The sequence below is a fragment of the Diadema antillarum genome, unplaced genomic scaffold (assembly GCF_040938485.1).
Source record: "Diadema antillarum isolate AM-2024a unplaced genomic scaffold, OU_Dant_1.0 seq00000701_RagTag, whole genome shotgun sequence".
Classification (NCBI taxonomy): domain Eukaryota; kingdom Metazoa; phylum Echinodermata; class Echinoidea; order Diadematoida; family Diadematidae; genus Diadema; species Diadema antillarum.
In genome coordinates, this window is record NW_027271606.1 from 610,616 (window position 1) to 625,143 (window position 14,528).

Genomic DNA, 14,528 nt, shown 5'->3' on the forward strand with positions numbered 1-14,528 from the left:
CAAATGACTAAATTGACTTGCTTATTTCATCTCTGAGTGTGATTGATTTTTGGCCAAAGAAGTGTTTTTCCCCAATATGTATATTTGCAAGTGGTTATGCTATTTTCAGCGATACTATGTACATCTCACTCATGTAATTCCACATCCTATTATTACTGTGCTTCCTGTTTTTACCTCACCCTCTCTCCTCACTTTAGAATGTCTGTAGAATAGTCTGTTATGAAAACAGTGACTTTTCTTTCCCATGTAGTGTACATAGCTGTGTGCTGCAATAAGGGTACATGGTGATGGTTATGGTAACAGACATTGTACATGACTGTGTTACAGGATCATAATGTGTAGTAAAAGCCAAATGGCAAAAGTATGAAAATAAAAAATGTAAATAAAATAAAGGAAAACATGTCTGCAAAAACTCTTGAAGACGCCTCATATTGGCAGCATTCAGGCCCAGGTAAAGCCAACCATGCCAGAATGAACCAGATCAATCCAAGCACCACCACAATGATATGGTCTGGCACAGTCCAGGGAGGAGAAGTGGTTTGAAATCAAACAAACAAAACAAAACATGGGATAATCTGCACATAATATGTGGTATTTGTATAATTTTCCCATCATGTAATATTTCAATATTGCCAATGAACCTACCAGTGAAAAAAAAAAGAATCTGCTTTTCTCATTGTTTATTTTGTCAGATTCAATAGTTGGTAAAAGTTACGTTTTGTTCATTGAAAAATATTTTTGATATATAGTCAAGTTAATGTTTTTGCTTCAGACAAGACAAATTCAAAAGGTGCAATAATTCTTTTAGGAAAATTATGTATTCATCCTTCAAATTTCTGATATACCTTCACCAGTAGGTCAATGTTAATGTCATGGTTTGCTCAAGCATGCTCTGGATCACATCACAAAGTGGTCCACAGTAGTACGCTTCCTGGCACAGGTTGCCTTAGAAAATTTGGTCCCAACTCATGGTTCAATCTAGACCACTGTAGCAAGCTTTAAAAATTGAAACTATTGAAATGCACCCTTAAGCCTAAGATAGCCTAAGAAGTATCAAATGAAGTGTCTCATATTCTTTACTTACAGCTGTATGTGGAGCTCTTTTTGTTCAAATTTAGGTCAGTGGGATGTCGCTCCTTATAACAAATGTGATTTAAATTCAAAGAGAAGTGGGATGACATAATTTTCTCAGTGGTCCTGTGTTTCCCCACAGATTTCCAATATAAAGTTTCTTGTAAATAAGAAAATTCTGAACAAAACTGTGAATGTGTATCATTGCATTGTTTCCAATTAAATCATTGTATGTCAATTTTTGTGGACACACTCTTGTGGATGGGTCGTGGCTAAACAAAAGTACCTGGTATTTTTTTAAATGAGATATGTTTGTCAGTATAATTATGCTGATACTTTGGCTTTGGCTAAAAGGAAGCTGTGTCCAGCTTCAGATAGAGTAAATATTTCTGAGGAATTCACCCCATCATTGTAATACACTTCACTAGATTATTAACATATTTTTGTTCCTTTATTTCAAGATTTTTGCTGACACATAATGTTTTCAGAAAGTGCAAGTGTTGTTTTTCTCCCAATAGAGTTACCAAAGACTGGTTTAGTGACAAGGTGAATGTTCCTTCACAAGAGCTTTTTTTTTTTCTGAAATAAGGGCTGTCATTCCACAGGTACATACAATTTGGGTTTTTTTTGTCCCATTTCTTGCAAGTAATTTTAGCCACTATTGAGGAGTGGTATGAGGACTTTTTTTTCTGCATGTCTTTCATCTTGGTTCATCCAGGTTCTGGAGGAACTGTGCAATAAGAATAATTGGGGACTTCCCCAGTTTACTCTCCTCTCCCATCGTACCAACAGTGATGTCCAGCTCTTTGTCTACAAGGTGGGTAAGCCCCTCTCAACAAAGATGGCTGCAGCTTGGTCATCAAGTATTCTTCAGCAGTTTGTGTTACACTTCTAGGCATTTAGCTGTCCTCCCCTTTCTCACTCATGAGAATCTGAAACTCGGATTTTGCACAATATCCACCTAGTTCTTGTATTGCGTTGATTAATGATGAATTTATGAAAGAATGTCTGTGTGTTTCTCCATGGGAGATGTGTGGAGCATGATACTGTAAAGAAGCATTCTGAGCACAGAAAATTACTGGGAACAATTACAAATTTGTGTTTATCATTGCAACAATTTTGTATGTTGCAGAACATCTTACCTCAAGGATCTTGACTGAATAAGCATAGTGGAGTTGGCTTATAGACTGAACGTTTCATTTGCTCAATGCTTAATTATGTGACATCAAATTCTTGTAGATACTGTCACAAAGGAAATCTGTACTGCGTGCATGTTTGTGATGAGTTTTTGTGAATGTTTCTGTAAGGGTATTTTTGTGTGTGTGTGTGTGTGTGTGTGTGTTCAAATTCAAGACTGTCAACTTCTCATTGCCTAATTTCAATATTGAGACATCAGTCAAGCTCAAGCTCAGCAATATAAAGTCTGAGTTACAATGAATTGCTCAAATATAGTGTATAAATGGGGAGAAATATTTTGTACTGGTATTTCTTGTGGTTGAAGGAATGTTCTGAAGTAATAAGTCAAGTCATGGAAAAGGACATTGATCCTTACTTCTCAAGCAAGTACATGCAGAATTTTGCTGTTAGAATGAAACTTGCTAGCAATGGGAAATAAATGCAGTTAATATCTTCTGTACCTGTGCATTGCAATTGTGAAAATAAAAGCAAATGAAATGAAATTGATAATATGTGTCTGGTTTTACTGATTTTATACTCTTGGTCAAATAATTGTAAAGATTACTTTTTAAACGTTTTATTTTACCCTCATTTTTTTGTTCAGGTGACAATCCCAGCTCTGACTAGCAATTACCCGGATGGAATGACACCACAGAAACTTTGCCAGACACCGGAGCAAGCCAAGAACTTTGCAGCTGAATGCATGCTGGCATCCCTGGGGGTACCAGTCGATGGTAAGAGGTACCTGTACATCGCTCCATCAACTTATGTGTCGTCTATAGGTCGAGTATAACATGTCTTGAAGGCAGCAGTCAGCCAGCATCCAGGGCCTACTACTAGTCTGGCACCAGGTGCAGAGGCTAGCAGTGGGTGGAGGTTGCTTCATCCACTATGAATGAAGCCATTGGAGTTGTGCGTCATTCACGTGTAGTAGACCCACCATCACCAGATGAGAATCACTGATCAGAATCACTTAGATTCCGCTATAGAATTTATGATTTGTTCACAGTTGCCAGGTCATATGCCAAATTGCAGTGAACAACAATGCTTATAGATATCCTGAAAAGGAATGTTTTGTATCAAATCCTACTGCCAGGTATTCCTTGAGCAGAAATTAAGAAACATTCAAAGCAATGATCCCTGTCAGATACTTCGAGGAGATCACTCTTCTTAAACCAGTCCCAAATATTATCATACAACAGGTTTCCTTTAAAGCATATATTGCACTGTGTAGGATACTTGTAGATTTCACTGTAAATGTCATCCATACTTCCAATCCCCCCCCCCCAAAAAAAAAGAAAAAGAAAATCAATTTAACCAAGGTTTTAATTTCTGATTTCCACAGTTTGAATTTTGATGCATATGAAGATCATACCTGGACTCGTGTCCTCAGTCTTGGGATGTGGATATGAAAGGATGCCATGACATCAGATATTTTCCGACTCAAATAAAATGGCATTGGTGCTACAAAGCATCATTCATTTCAAAGGACAAGCTCTACTCTCACAAACATGCAGTTAATGCGATAGTATGATTGTGCAGAAGTGCATTACTCCTTTTGACAATTTTTCACAAACTTTCCAATTGGAATTTTCCTGGGATGATTTTTAGAGAAAAAGCAAACAGATTATATGATAGATAAAATGATCCTTTGCCAATTTTGTATAGGAGAGATACATACAGACTTTCATAAAATGAATAGATATCATCCTAGACGTGCAAAACTCCCTGTGCTTTGGATAAACCTATATGCAGGCCATGTGTGGCAGATGCTGCCCTCAATTCATGTCACATAGAAATGCTGTTCTGTTTTGTTACTGTAAATGAAAAAAAAAAAAAAGCTTTCATTTGTCCTGTGTGTGAAGGAAACTGTACAGTGTAAGTGTGATGTCCTGTAACAATGTCTATACACTTGTGACTGAACAAAGAAAGCAGCAAAGTGTGTTTGTGTTAATGTGTTCACTGGAACACTTGAAAATACTTTTTGGATGATAGGTCATAAGTAAACATCCACATGTACCAAGACTTGCATAAAACATTGACCCAGCTGATAGCAGATTCCACTAGGTCATGACATCGGCATTTCTCTTCATCAACCTGTTATCATTTCTTATCACATCAGAGTTAATATGAGTGTATCACACTGATTAATAGCAACTTCATTTTATCTTTGACCAATGCTTCCAATCATAGGTAAGGGGTAAGACTCAAAAACCCAAGGACCTTTTCTTAACCAACTCAGTGACATGGTACCATGGGTGTCAAGGAGGTATAAGTGCATAGCCAAAGGGTTAAATATAGTCAACCTCGCCAGAAGCTCGCTGCACACTACACTATCTGACCAGTCGCATGAATCTAGAGGCAAACAGTGTCATATGACCAGTCGACCGAATCGTCCCGCACACTTTACATACAGACCACGTAGTACTCGGTAGCAAGGCTTGCAACTGTACTGGAGTCAGTACATATACTGTAGCATGATTGGCTGAAAGTCCACTATCAGACATGAAAATTTGACATGTTAAATCCTCACGACTGGCATTTGCGACATAGTCACATGACTAAAACTGGCAAGGCTGGTGATGTCACACTTCTAGTTGCTAGGTTGTATGACCAGTGAATCGCTACGAAGTCATGTAGTCCGTCAGTCCTTTTAATCAATCTTGCACAAGTAATTGAATTGGCCAAGTCAAAGAAAAATTCTACTATGAATAGAAACAAGTGCTGATGCTGTTGTGTAAGCCAAACTTCATGTAAGTCAAAAGATTTCCTTAGATCCCTTTGGATTTGACTTGGGCGAGGTTGACTGTATTTTGCTATGCAATCATTATACGGCAGTGCAGCCATTGTATCACACCCACCTTGGGCAATTTCCCTTTCATTTCACAATATTTAAAGAGAGATATGTAAACATTTGGAGATAATGGTTCAGGAAAATATTGTTTATTGCTCAGAATTAAGAGGGTAACTTCACTGCATGGTGCTCAGGATCACAACAGAGAAATGGTGCTTAATATCCTGTCTGTGCATCTGAAGCCATCTTAGCCTTTTTTATTGCGAAGAGCATTTTATTTTTCGTTCAGAATGACTGAGTGGTTTTATTCATTTCATATAGATCTTCCAGATTGGATGAGACTGTCTATTCATAGAAGAATAGATTGTCAATCTATCTTACCTGTTCCAGCAACTATGTGAATGATGTGCAACACATTGTGGGAGCCGGGCGCCTTTGAATGTTTTACAGATAAATGGCGCTATGTAAATGCTGTTTCATCATCATTCATCATCATCAGTCATGAAATTTCAGTTTATATTAGTGTACTTTATATATTTTCATATCTATCAAAGGAACTTGTAAAAGGATAATTGCCACAAAGTTAAACTTGACGATGCTCCCCCCCCCCCCAAAAAAAAAAAAAAAAGTTTGTCAGAGAACTCAGCAAGTTTGTAAGGGCCATGGGAGGCTTCAGGGTTCACTTACTGAGCTTTGAGAATATTCCCTGCAAACAGGACTGTGTAAACACAGGGTGTAATTGACTTTGAGATGCATGTGTCATTGAACAAATCAGTTTTAATCATGTGCCTAAAGAATGGTTTGTCCACAGGACTGTTGCAACAAGAGCCATGAGTGATTACAATGTTTACCTACATCAAGGTCCATCCTCTTATCTATTGTCACAGAAATTGATAGTTAATATATGAGAGGCAGTCACTATGTCTGACTGCCCTGGAGAAGCATGGTATCACACCACCCACTCTCCACCACTGCTGGTCATGTTTTATTGGCTGATATTAGCTATAAACCATACTACAGCCTTTTCTCTTGGCATGGAGATAAAGAAAAAACAAAATCAATCTACTCATGTATTTGGATATCAATGCATGTATCCTATCTCTGGGTTAAAAGCATGTTACAATGTGATAAAGTTGCCTTGTGATTGGCTGTTATGAGAATGTGTACAAATGTTGGCTCTGTACCCTGTAAAGTACCCTCTGCAATTGGCAAATGATAACTTAGCTGTTACCATTTACTGAAGGGAAAATAAGATGTACCAGTTCACATTGCAGTGTGTCTGACCATTCACTCTAAGCCCTCAAACTATCTCCTCTTTAATCCTTTCTGTGTCCAGGCACTTAACTAAACTTCTCAAACTGTCTCATCAACATTCATTAATCCATCCCAACTTGACTTAGGTGTAGACTAGCTTGCAAACCTACTCAAATGAAGGAAGATATCTCAGTCTGGTGTAGACTAGCTAGCAAACCCACTCACATGAAGGAAGATATCTCAGTCTGGTGTAGACTAGCTAGCAAACCCACTCACATGAAGGAAGATATCTCAGTCTGGTGTAGACTAGCTATCAAACCCACTCACATGAAGGAAGATATCTCAGTCTGGTGTAGACTAGCTATCAAACCCACTCACATGAAGGAAGATATCTCAGTCTGGTGTAGACTAGCTAGCAAACCCACTCACATGAAGGAAGATATCTCAGTCTGGTGTAGACTAGCTAGCAAACCCACTCACATGAAGCAAAATGTCTCAGTCTGAGAGAAAAGACATGGTGATTAGCATTAGGGGAATTCGGTAATCTCTGTGCATTGACAATCAGTTTCCAGACACCCAGGCCATGGTGTGAAGAAAGCTCTCCAATCAGCAAACAAAGCACAGTAAGGGTTGAACATGGTAACATCTTTATTTCAACCCCATGTCATATTGTAGTTTTGTCATATCTACACAGTATTCCATTACTTTCCAATTTTCTTGCAATATATTAAATGTGTGTGTGTGTGTGTGTGTGTGGGTGAGTGAATTCCATGTCAACTCGATACAAAGGGAGAGAAAATTCTTCCCTGCATCCAGCTAGTTCAGTTTGTCATCGATGTCATTCTCAGATTGGCTGAAGATTGTCTCCTGCATGCTACCTTTTATCACTGCAAAGTATTTCATATGTTTATCAATAAAGCAATGTGAAAATACTGTGCTAAATTCAATTACCATAGTGTGAGCAAGCTTTACCACTCGTATGCTGATAAGAGGGCATTCGACAATTTTCTTCACGTACCAGTTCATCTTGGCATGATGCTTAAATCATCCTGAGAATCAGTGTGATCATTTCATCAACAAATGAAAACTGGAAATGGTTTCATGCAAAATGTGAAGTCACCATCTTTCATGTCCGTGGTATCAAATGAGTGATGTACATCTGATGCCACTTCACATGTATTTATCGTTCTTCATTGTTTTCTTTGGACTCAGAATGCTCCTATGCTGGCACATATTTGCTTCCTCTCCTTTGCCTTTGCTCATTTGCATATGTAGGTGATGAGGACCAATCAGAGAGCCAAGACAGCCCCTCCCATTCCCCTTCTGCATACACTGCCTCCATCCATCCTCATCAAACTGGCCCATCCCATAGCTCATATCCTATCACATCTAGTGGCCTAGTAGTTAGTGCAGGTAGGAATTTTCAGCGCTGCTTCTGTCGTATCATATGGTTACTTTCATGACCTTCATCCATATTTTCTTTTTCTCTGCATCCTACCATACCTGCTTGATTAAGATATAGATTACTGAATGCTGTCATTATCTCTGTAGTCTTCATCTGACTATTCTGTCATTATCAGTGCCTTAACTTTATAAAACTAGTAATGATCGATTGCTACTCATATGAGATGCATGAGCATTATAACAAACAAAAATCATTTAAAACTCCTCATTCTTTTAATTCATAATTTTCCTTGCTATTCTGTTAACAGAAGCCCTTGAAGTATGTGTCGGCAAAACATATGAATATATTTCATCATAATGTGTCTATCCTTATGTTTAGATGTTTCAACAGTGAAAAAAATTACAATTTGATTTCCAAAACGGGTTCAAAATTCATACTGCTGATTTTTCATCGAAGGACTACATTTATAATTAGAGTAAAGCTTTTTCTAAAGTTTTTATGACAAAGACAAATGGTACAGTTTAATTCTCTACAAAAATTAGCATCACAAAAATGTATTTGTACACTGTATGTCACATGGGTAAACTACATCAAGTGTCAAATGTAAAAGGATGCATTTAAAAGGGCAATAACTGAGTTGTATCTGTCATGAAACTTGACAAGACAATCACTGTTAAACTTGTAATTCAAGATGGACTGACAGAAATGCTCACAAATAGAAGCTGACTTTGTTCTTGCATCTTTAGAGCATAGCTCTTATACTCTTTGATTCACAGACAGCGTGAATGATCAACAATTACCTTGTGTGTTTTTAATTACGACTAGCCTCGGGTATATGGTACACCGTAATAACTTTGGACGTTTTCACTTATCACTGTAGTGACTCCACCCATAGTGCTTGAAGTGATAGCCAAAGTTTGTGTTGAATATTTACAGGCCTGGGTTAAATCAAACCCCTGCAGCCTGTATGTTATAAGAGCATCTAAAACCAATGCCTTCATAGCTATTAGAGACTACAGAAGGGGCTAAATAAGTGTATAAAGTCTAACTTCAAGCTTCATATTTTTAATGTACACATAGGGACATGTATGTGCTTGTATGTGTGTGTCTATTTGATTTTTTGATTTTTGATTTTTTTTTTAAAGGGGGATGAGCATGTTAGTTTATATGCTCTCATGTCATTGGATAGGAAAAGAGCATTAATTCAGTTTGCTGCATGTCTGGAGGGATTGCTCCATCCTTTGATGAAGAGTGTTAATTAGCATATTTAATCAGATTCTCACATCAGCTTTGTGTAATGAGTTTTATCAAATTCGCTTTGGTGAATTGACTGTATCATGTAATCTGCATTGACAAAATAACTGATATCTGTTAAAAATCTTGACACAGTTTAATAACCTATATACGCTCAAGTATGCAACTTCTCTTTCCTTTGTGCTGAAAAGGAGAGAGGGATTTGTTTAGTTATTCTAGTTCCACTGGTGTCTAATCTGTCCTCCCCTATTTTTGTGTGACAGGTGGTGATGGCCACGGCAGCTCCAGCAATCCCTACCAGTCTGGCTATCACCAGCAGGGAGCCTACACTCACGGACCAGGGGACATCTACCAAGTCTACCAGGGCTGAGGAACCATTGACACTTTGAAATCGCTCATAAATGGACAAGAGTTGGCTCTACGCATCCTATTCCTGACAAAGAATGCAGTAATTGGTCTTTTCTCTCTTGATTTTTTTTTTTCTCTTTAGGAGTAGCTACCATGATAGAATATTCTTATGTTGAAGCGTTTCATATTTTCTTGTTGGAAGACAAGCACAAGGAAATTTTCTATTGTTTGACTTTTATTCATTTCAATTAACTCATTTAATCATACATACTTTTATCATTGGTTAAGACTACATATGAAATGGAGGAAAAAGGTTTATTTGATCTGTGGATATATGACTTCTCAAGGTGCCAAAGAAGTAAAATCATTTAGATCCATTGTCATTCATACAAACTATTGCCATTATTGGCAATTTTGGAACATTTATGTCTTGTGACAGGTGTGTAGAAGTGATATGACTTTTTTTTTGTAGGAATAATGTGATGAAGACCCTATGAAATAATGTGACAAATAAAATATACTTTTTTTTTTCCAGTGCAACAAAGAATGTAACACTTCTAAGTTTACTGCCTTTAGAGAGTTGTGCAGCCATTGTTATATGGATTGATAGGAAGTGATTGTCTTTCTTAATGTGTCTTTCAGTACTTTCAGTGATTTTGGAACAATTAAACTGTCTTTCATTTTCCAAGCTTCAGTTGTGGTCTTGTTCAGAAAAAAAAGCACTGAGTGAGGTTGCTGATCTCTGTGGTATAGCACTTGCCAATCAGCAGTGAGTTCTACTTTCACTATCACTTTATCGTCAATATGAGGATTGCAAAATGAATTGCGCATTTCTCTTCAATCCAAATTCTTCATCTCATGAAGAAGCTGCAGTATCTTTGATTTTACGTCTGTAAGACTGTACCTCATCTAAAGTCTCAATGATGGAGTTTGCAATGCTGCTGTCTCAGAGTCAATACCACCTGTCAAATACTCTTACACATCTTCATCTCCATGACTGTGTGCTTACAAAGTAGGTTTTACACTTCCTGGCATTTTACCTAGACAGTTTGTAGTTCTTGGGGAGGGAACTGTGCAAACTTTATTCTCGGTCTTTGATGAACTATCTGTGTTTCAAAAGGCTTGATAAGTAGATATTCACCACTCATCCAGTGTTTACTCAAAGGACCACCTCCTGTTTCCACTTTCACATTCTAAGATATGTTTACATTTTCATTTTTCTTTTCATATTAATATAATTAGATATTGTCAAAGGAAATAACACGATTTTCAGTTAAGTACTTGTACTGTTTATCTGTCACCACTTCCAAGACTTCATCATCATTGAAACTAATAAAGTAGCAGTTTTCTTCATGAAACACTATTTTTCCCCTTGATTTTATTGGAAGATGCAGTGACAGGGGTGTAAATGTTAGAAAAGTTTTTTAAAAAAAAGGAATGTACTGACAATTTATATTATGAAGATTTACGCTTATTTTGGTGTAATTTAAACAGATTCTTCACTTCTATAAAAACTGTTGATTCATACTATTTTTCCTCTATTTAAGGCGAATCAGTGAAGTGTTGAATGTGTGCAGTAAGATGTGGATAAACCCTGTTTGAAGCATTGATAATACAACTTAATGTTTCAGTAAAATTGATTTTGCATCACTTTATGGATAGCTTATTGTTTGCTGTTTCTTGTTAGATTAATAAGACATTTTTATTCATGTTGACAATATTGATAGCTTCATAATATATCCGTATTCAAGTTCAGAAATTTATGCCATTTATCATGCACATGTAGATAGTTGAGAATAGTTCCGTCATTCCATCATTCTGTACTTATCAAGTGTGGTGTTTTGCATTTATCAAGAGTTTCAATTTGTAGATCAAATTGAAAATTTTTAAATCCAGTTCATGACATGTTACTATTCATTAATAATTATGTTGTAGGAAAGATGTATGGTAGGCCACGTTTTAAAATCAGTGGATGTCCACTCGTCAAAAACTAACAATTTCCATAGTCTGTCACGGCAGATGCTAAGAAAGTATTGTGTACAACAAACTGTAGATGGTACAGCACTTGAAACCCAAATGTCAGTCTTTTTGTCACATCTTGCCTCTTTGTGTGAAACTTCAAATTGGACAAAGATAAGGGAGCAAAATGTAGTCATAAAATACTGAAAATAAGTGGATATTCATTTGGCCATGTTTGGAAGGAATGTTTCTGAGGATATTGAGCATGATAAGAAAAATATCTGTTTTACATATGTGCCTTTTATAGATATGTCTGTTGAGATCAGATGTAAATGCCTTAAAGAATACTGACCTAGTGGGTTCAGAGTATCTCCTGTACTTGACATACTAAGTACAGACTATCTCCTGTACTGGTGTGAACCCAACACCTGTTGCAACTTTAGAGATTGGGTGTTGCCAGATTACCCAAAAGGAGTTGCCATAGTGTGCATTGTGCAATGTGTTTTTATCAGTGTCAAATTGAAGTTTCATAACTCCGAAGGCACCATATTTGTTAACTTTTACAACTCTGTTAGAAAGCGTTGAATCCTCAGTGTTTCAAACTGTTCACACATAACTGTTGAGAATGTGCATGGAGCAAAATGTCTTGACAGTTTTGTTGAAGAACACTCTTTATTACTTGTTCCTAATCCTGCAATGTTCTTTCAAAGAAAGACCTTTTGTTTCAGCAGTTCTGCAGAACCCGATTTGTCTGGAATATGCTCTTTGACTGAAGCTTGTCTGCATTGAGGCATTTCGACTTCAAAGCATATAAACAAATCTGAGCCTGCTGAAATACTATAATGCCTACGATTTGTAACATTTTAAAAGATGGTCCATGTAGGCCAGTGGTTCGTCATTTTTCTTATCTGACCAATTCTATTCCCTTCCACCCCACCAAACAAGCAAAACAGACAAAGAATATGAGATAGAAGAGTGAGAAATATATTTGCCCTGATTGTATCAAGTTAAACATGTACTTAATTCTGAACATTCACTTTTGGAATTACTGTGAGCTTTACTGACATCAAAATCATTTCAAACATCTCATCCAAGCCAACTCACTGCTCTATTATATGTTTGCAACTTGAAAAGTAAACTGTTTACATGCATCATTGATTTTCATTACATTCTAGGTCACTTTGATAGTTTGTTAGCTAAATGTAGTGTAAGAAGTTATGGTGAGCTCCAAATTTGGACAGCTGTTGCTCCAACTTGTAAGCTTTATGAAAAGAAAAAGTTGTTATATATGTGTACATTTATAGAAGTTTTAAACACACAAATTATATAAATCCCAGGCCTTTATTAGTGATGTACCAAAGTGTGTAACTATTTGTTGCCTTCATTGAAATTTGTGTAAATTTAGGCTTTCATGACATAATTAGATGGAACATTTATTGTCCTTGCACTCAAAGACCTGGGATTTATATGGTACAGTATGGTCTCTCAGGCCAACTACAGAAATATTTTTATTTTATTTCACAAGTTCCAAGAACTTCTTGTATTGTTTATTTTGTATTGTAGCGGCAAGCCATTGCCCCATGAAAACACCATGACCAAAGGAACTTTGGATTCCTCAGGAAGTATTTTTGTACGTTTTGTACAGCAACTTTAAAAGAACAAAAAAAAAAGTAAATTAGTCCTGATCATCAGTCTGGAAATGCCCAATCATCAAAGTTTGAGAGAAATTGACTATAATTGGTCAGCAGGCCTTGAATACATAGTTAGATACCCAATTGGCAGCAGCCTGTTATGTTCAGCCTCCAAGGCATGTGTAGAGGGATTTGATTGGTTGATCATAGTTGGAACAGATATGGCCTAGCCAATGGAAAATGCATGGAAAATGCAGTAGCTGTATAGCCACCTGTTGAAGGAAGGTGGAAAGTGATTGGATGATTGAGTGTTAGAGCATGCCAATCAAGCTTGTGTTTACATTCCATGAGAGCTGCTAAGGCTGAAAGGTGCTTTCTGATTGGTTGTGTCACAAACATGTTTCCTTCCTCTACAAACAGCACTAAAAACTATACATGCATATACCAAAAAGTATTATGTTTTTTTCTTTCTTGTATCTGCAATACCAAAGAAATACCAGAAATGAATGCCAAGACCTAAGCGTTATGGTTCCTAAAGATATATAGGACAATAAGTAATGAGCTGATTGCTGCCGATACAATGCACCACTCTGTCTGGTGGGACATTGATACCAAAGATTGTTTGTGCCAATTTTCTTGGCTTCTTTATTTGAAAAGTTTTTGGATTTTATTGTATGCAATTTAGTACTTTACCATTTACCTTAGAAAATAGGGGTACAGGGTGTGTATCAAGAGACTTGGAGCATGAGATTAATTCTGTGTGTGCACGTAATTCAATCTCTGCACTTTGTGGATAATTCACAAAACTGAAATCCGTGAGGCTGGGGAGAAAACTTTCCTTGGCTGCAACCCCCCCATGGAAAAACAACAAAACAAAACAACAGACAAGCCTGCAAATATCACTGCCTATGTATTCAAGAGAAATAACTGCTTGTTCACTGTTTAGCACAATGAGATAATTCAAGCTACTTGTATTCTCTGTGGATTTTCTGATGTTTAAAGTGTCCTATCCATCACACCAACCCGAACATACATGACCTCTTGTATCAGTATATTGTGTCACAAATTAACTTCAAATTTTGTCAATGTCAAACTCTTGATACACAACCTGTCTGAATTTTCTAAGAGTAGACTGTGGTACAATATTGTGAAAATGCCACCTGTAAGGTTAAGAGTGAACTAGAATGTTCATGTATACAAACTAAGTTTAAACCCATTCATGTTCAATTTTACAATTTACTGCAAATGTATACTGTAATTTGTGTGTTAATTCTTCGTAGGCTTTTATGTAAAGGCATTGATTCATGTTTTGAAACGATTGTTATTTGTTCATTTTCAAAGGAATTTCAACAAAATTTTAGCTGTTTGTAATGGTCTTGCTCATCGCTTGTAGCCTTCATGATTCATTATCATTCTCTCATCTTGGAAATAAAATGCAAGTAAAAAAAAAAAAAAACTCTGGTATTTATGTGATTTTGTGAGGAAGTGAATAAGGGAATGAGAGTTGAGTGAAAATAAAACCCATTATGTCAAAGACACTTTATTGCCAATACTGATTTTAACATGAAGCTGTAAATACATTACTGAAAAATCTGAACAACATTCAGAAAGGGATAAGGAAATTGTGCATACACAT

General features: G+C 36.7%; 1 protein-coding gene across 2 annotated transcripts in view; it reads left to right on the forward strand.

Moving 5' to 3' along the window:
* The window catches only part of LOC139737725 (APOBEC1 complementation factor-like), a 39,719-nt gene extending 25,521 nt beyond the window's left edge, over window positions 1-14,198 (forward strand). Inside the window, exons 6-8 of one of the 2 annotated variants that reach the window (XM_071648402.1) lie at window positions 1,790-1,888; window positions 2,852-2,988; window positions 9,218-14,198. In XM_071648402.1, coding sequence (XP_071504503.1) covers window positions 1,790-1,888; window positions 2,852-2,988; window positions 9,218-9,224 — 243 coding nt within the window. In that variant the 3' untranslated portion in view covers window positions 9,225-14,198. The remainder of the gene's footprint in view (window positions 1-1,789; window positions 1,889-2,851; window positions 2,989-9,217) is intronic. The other variant, XM_071648400.1, reaches the window with a different exon arrangement.
* The last annotated feature ends 330 nt before the right edge of the window (window positions 14,199-14,528 follow it).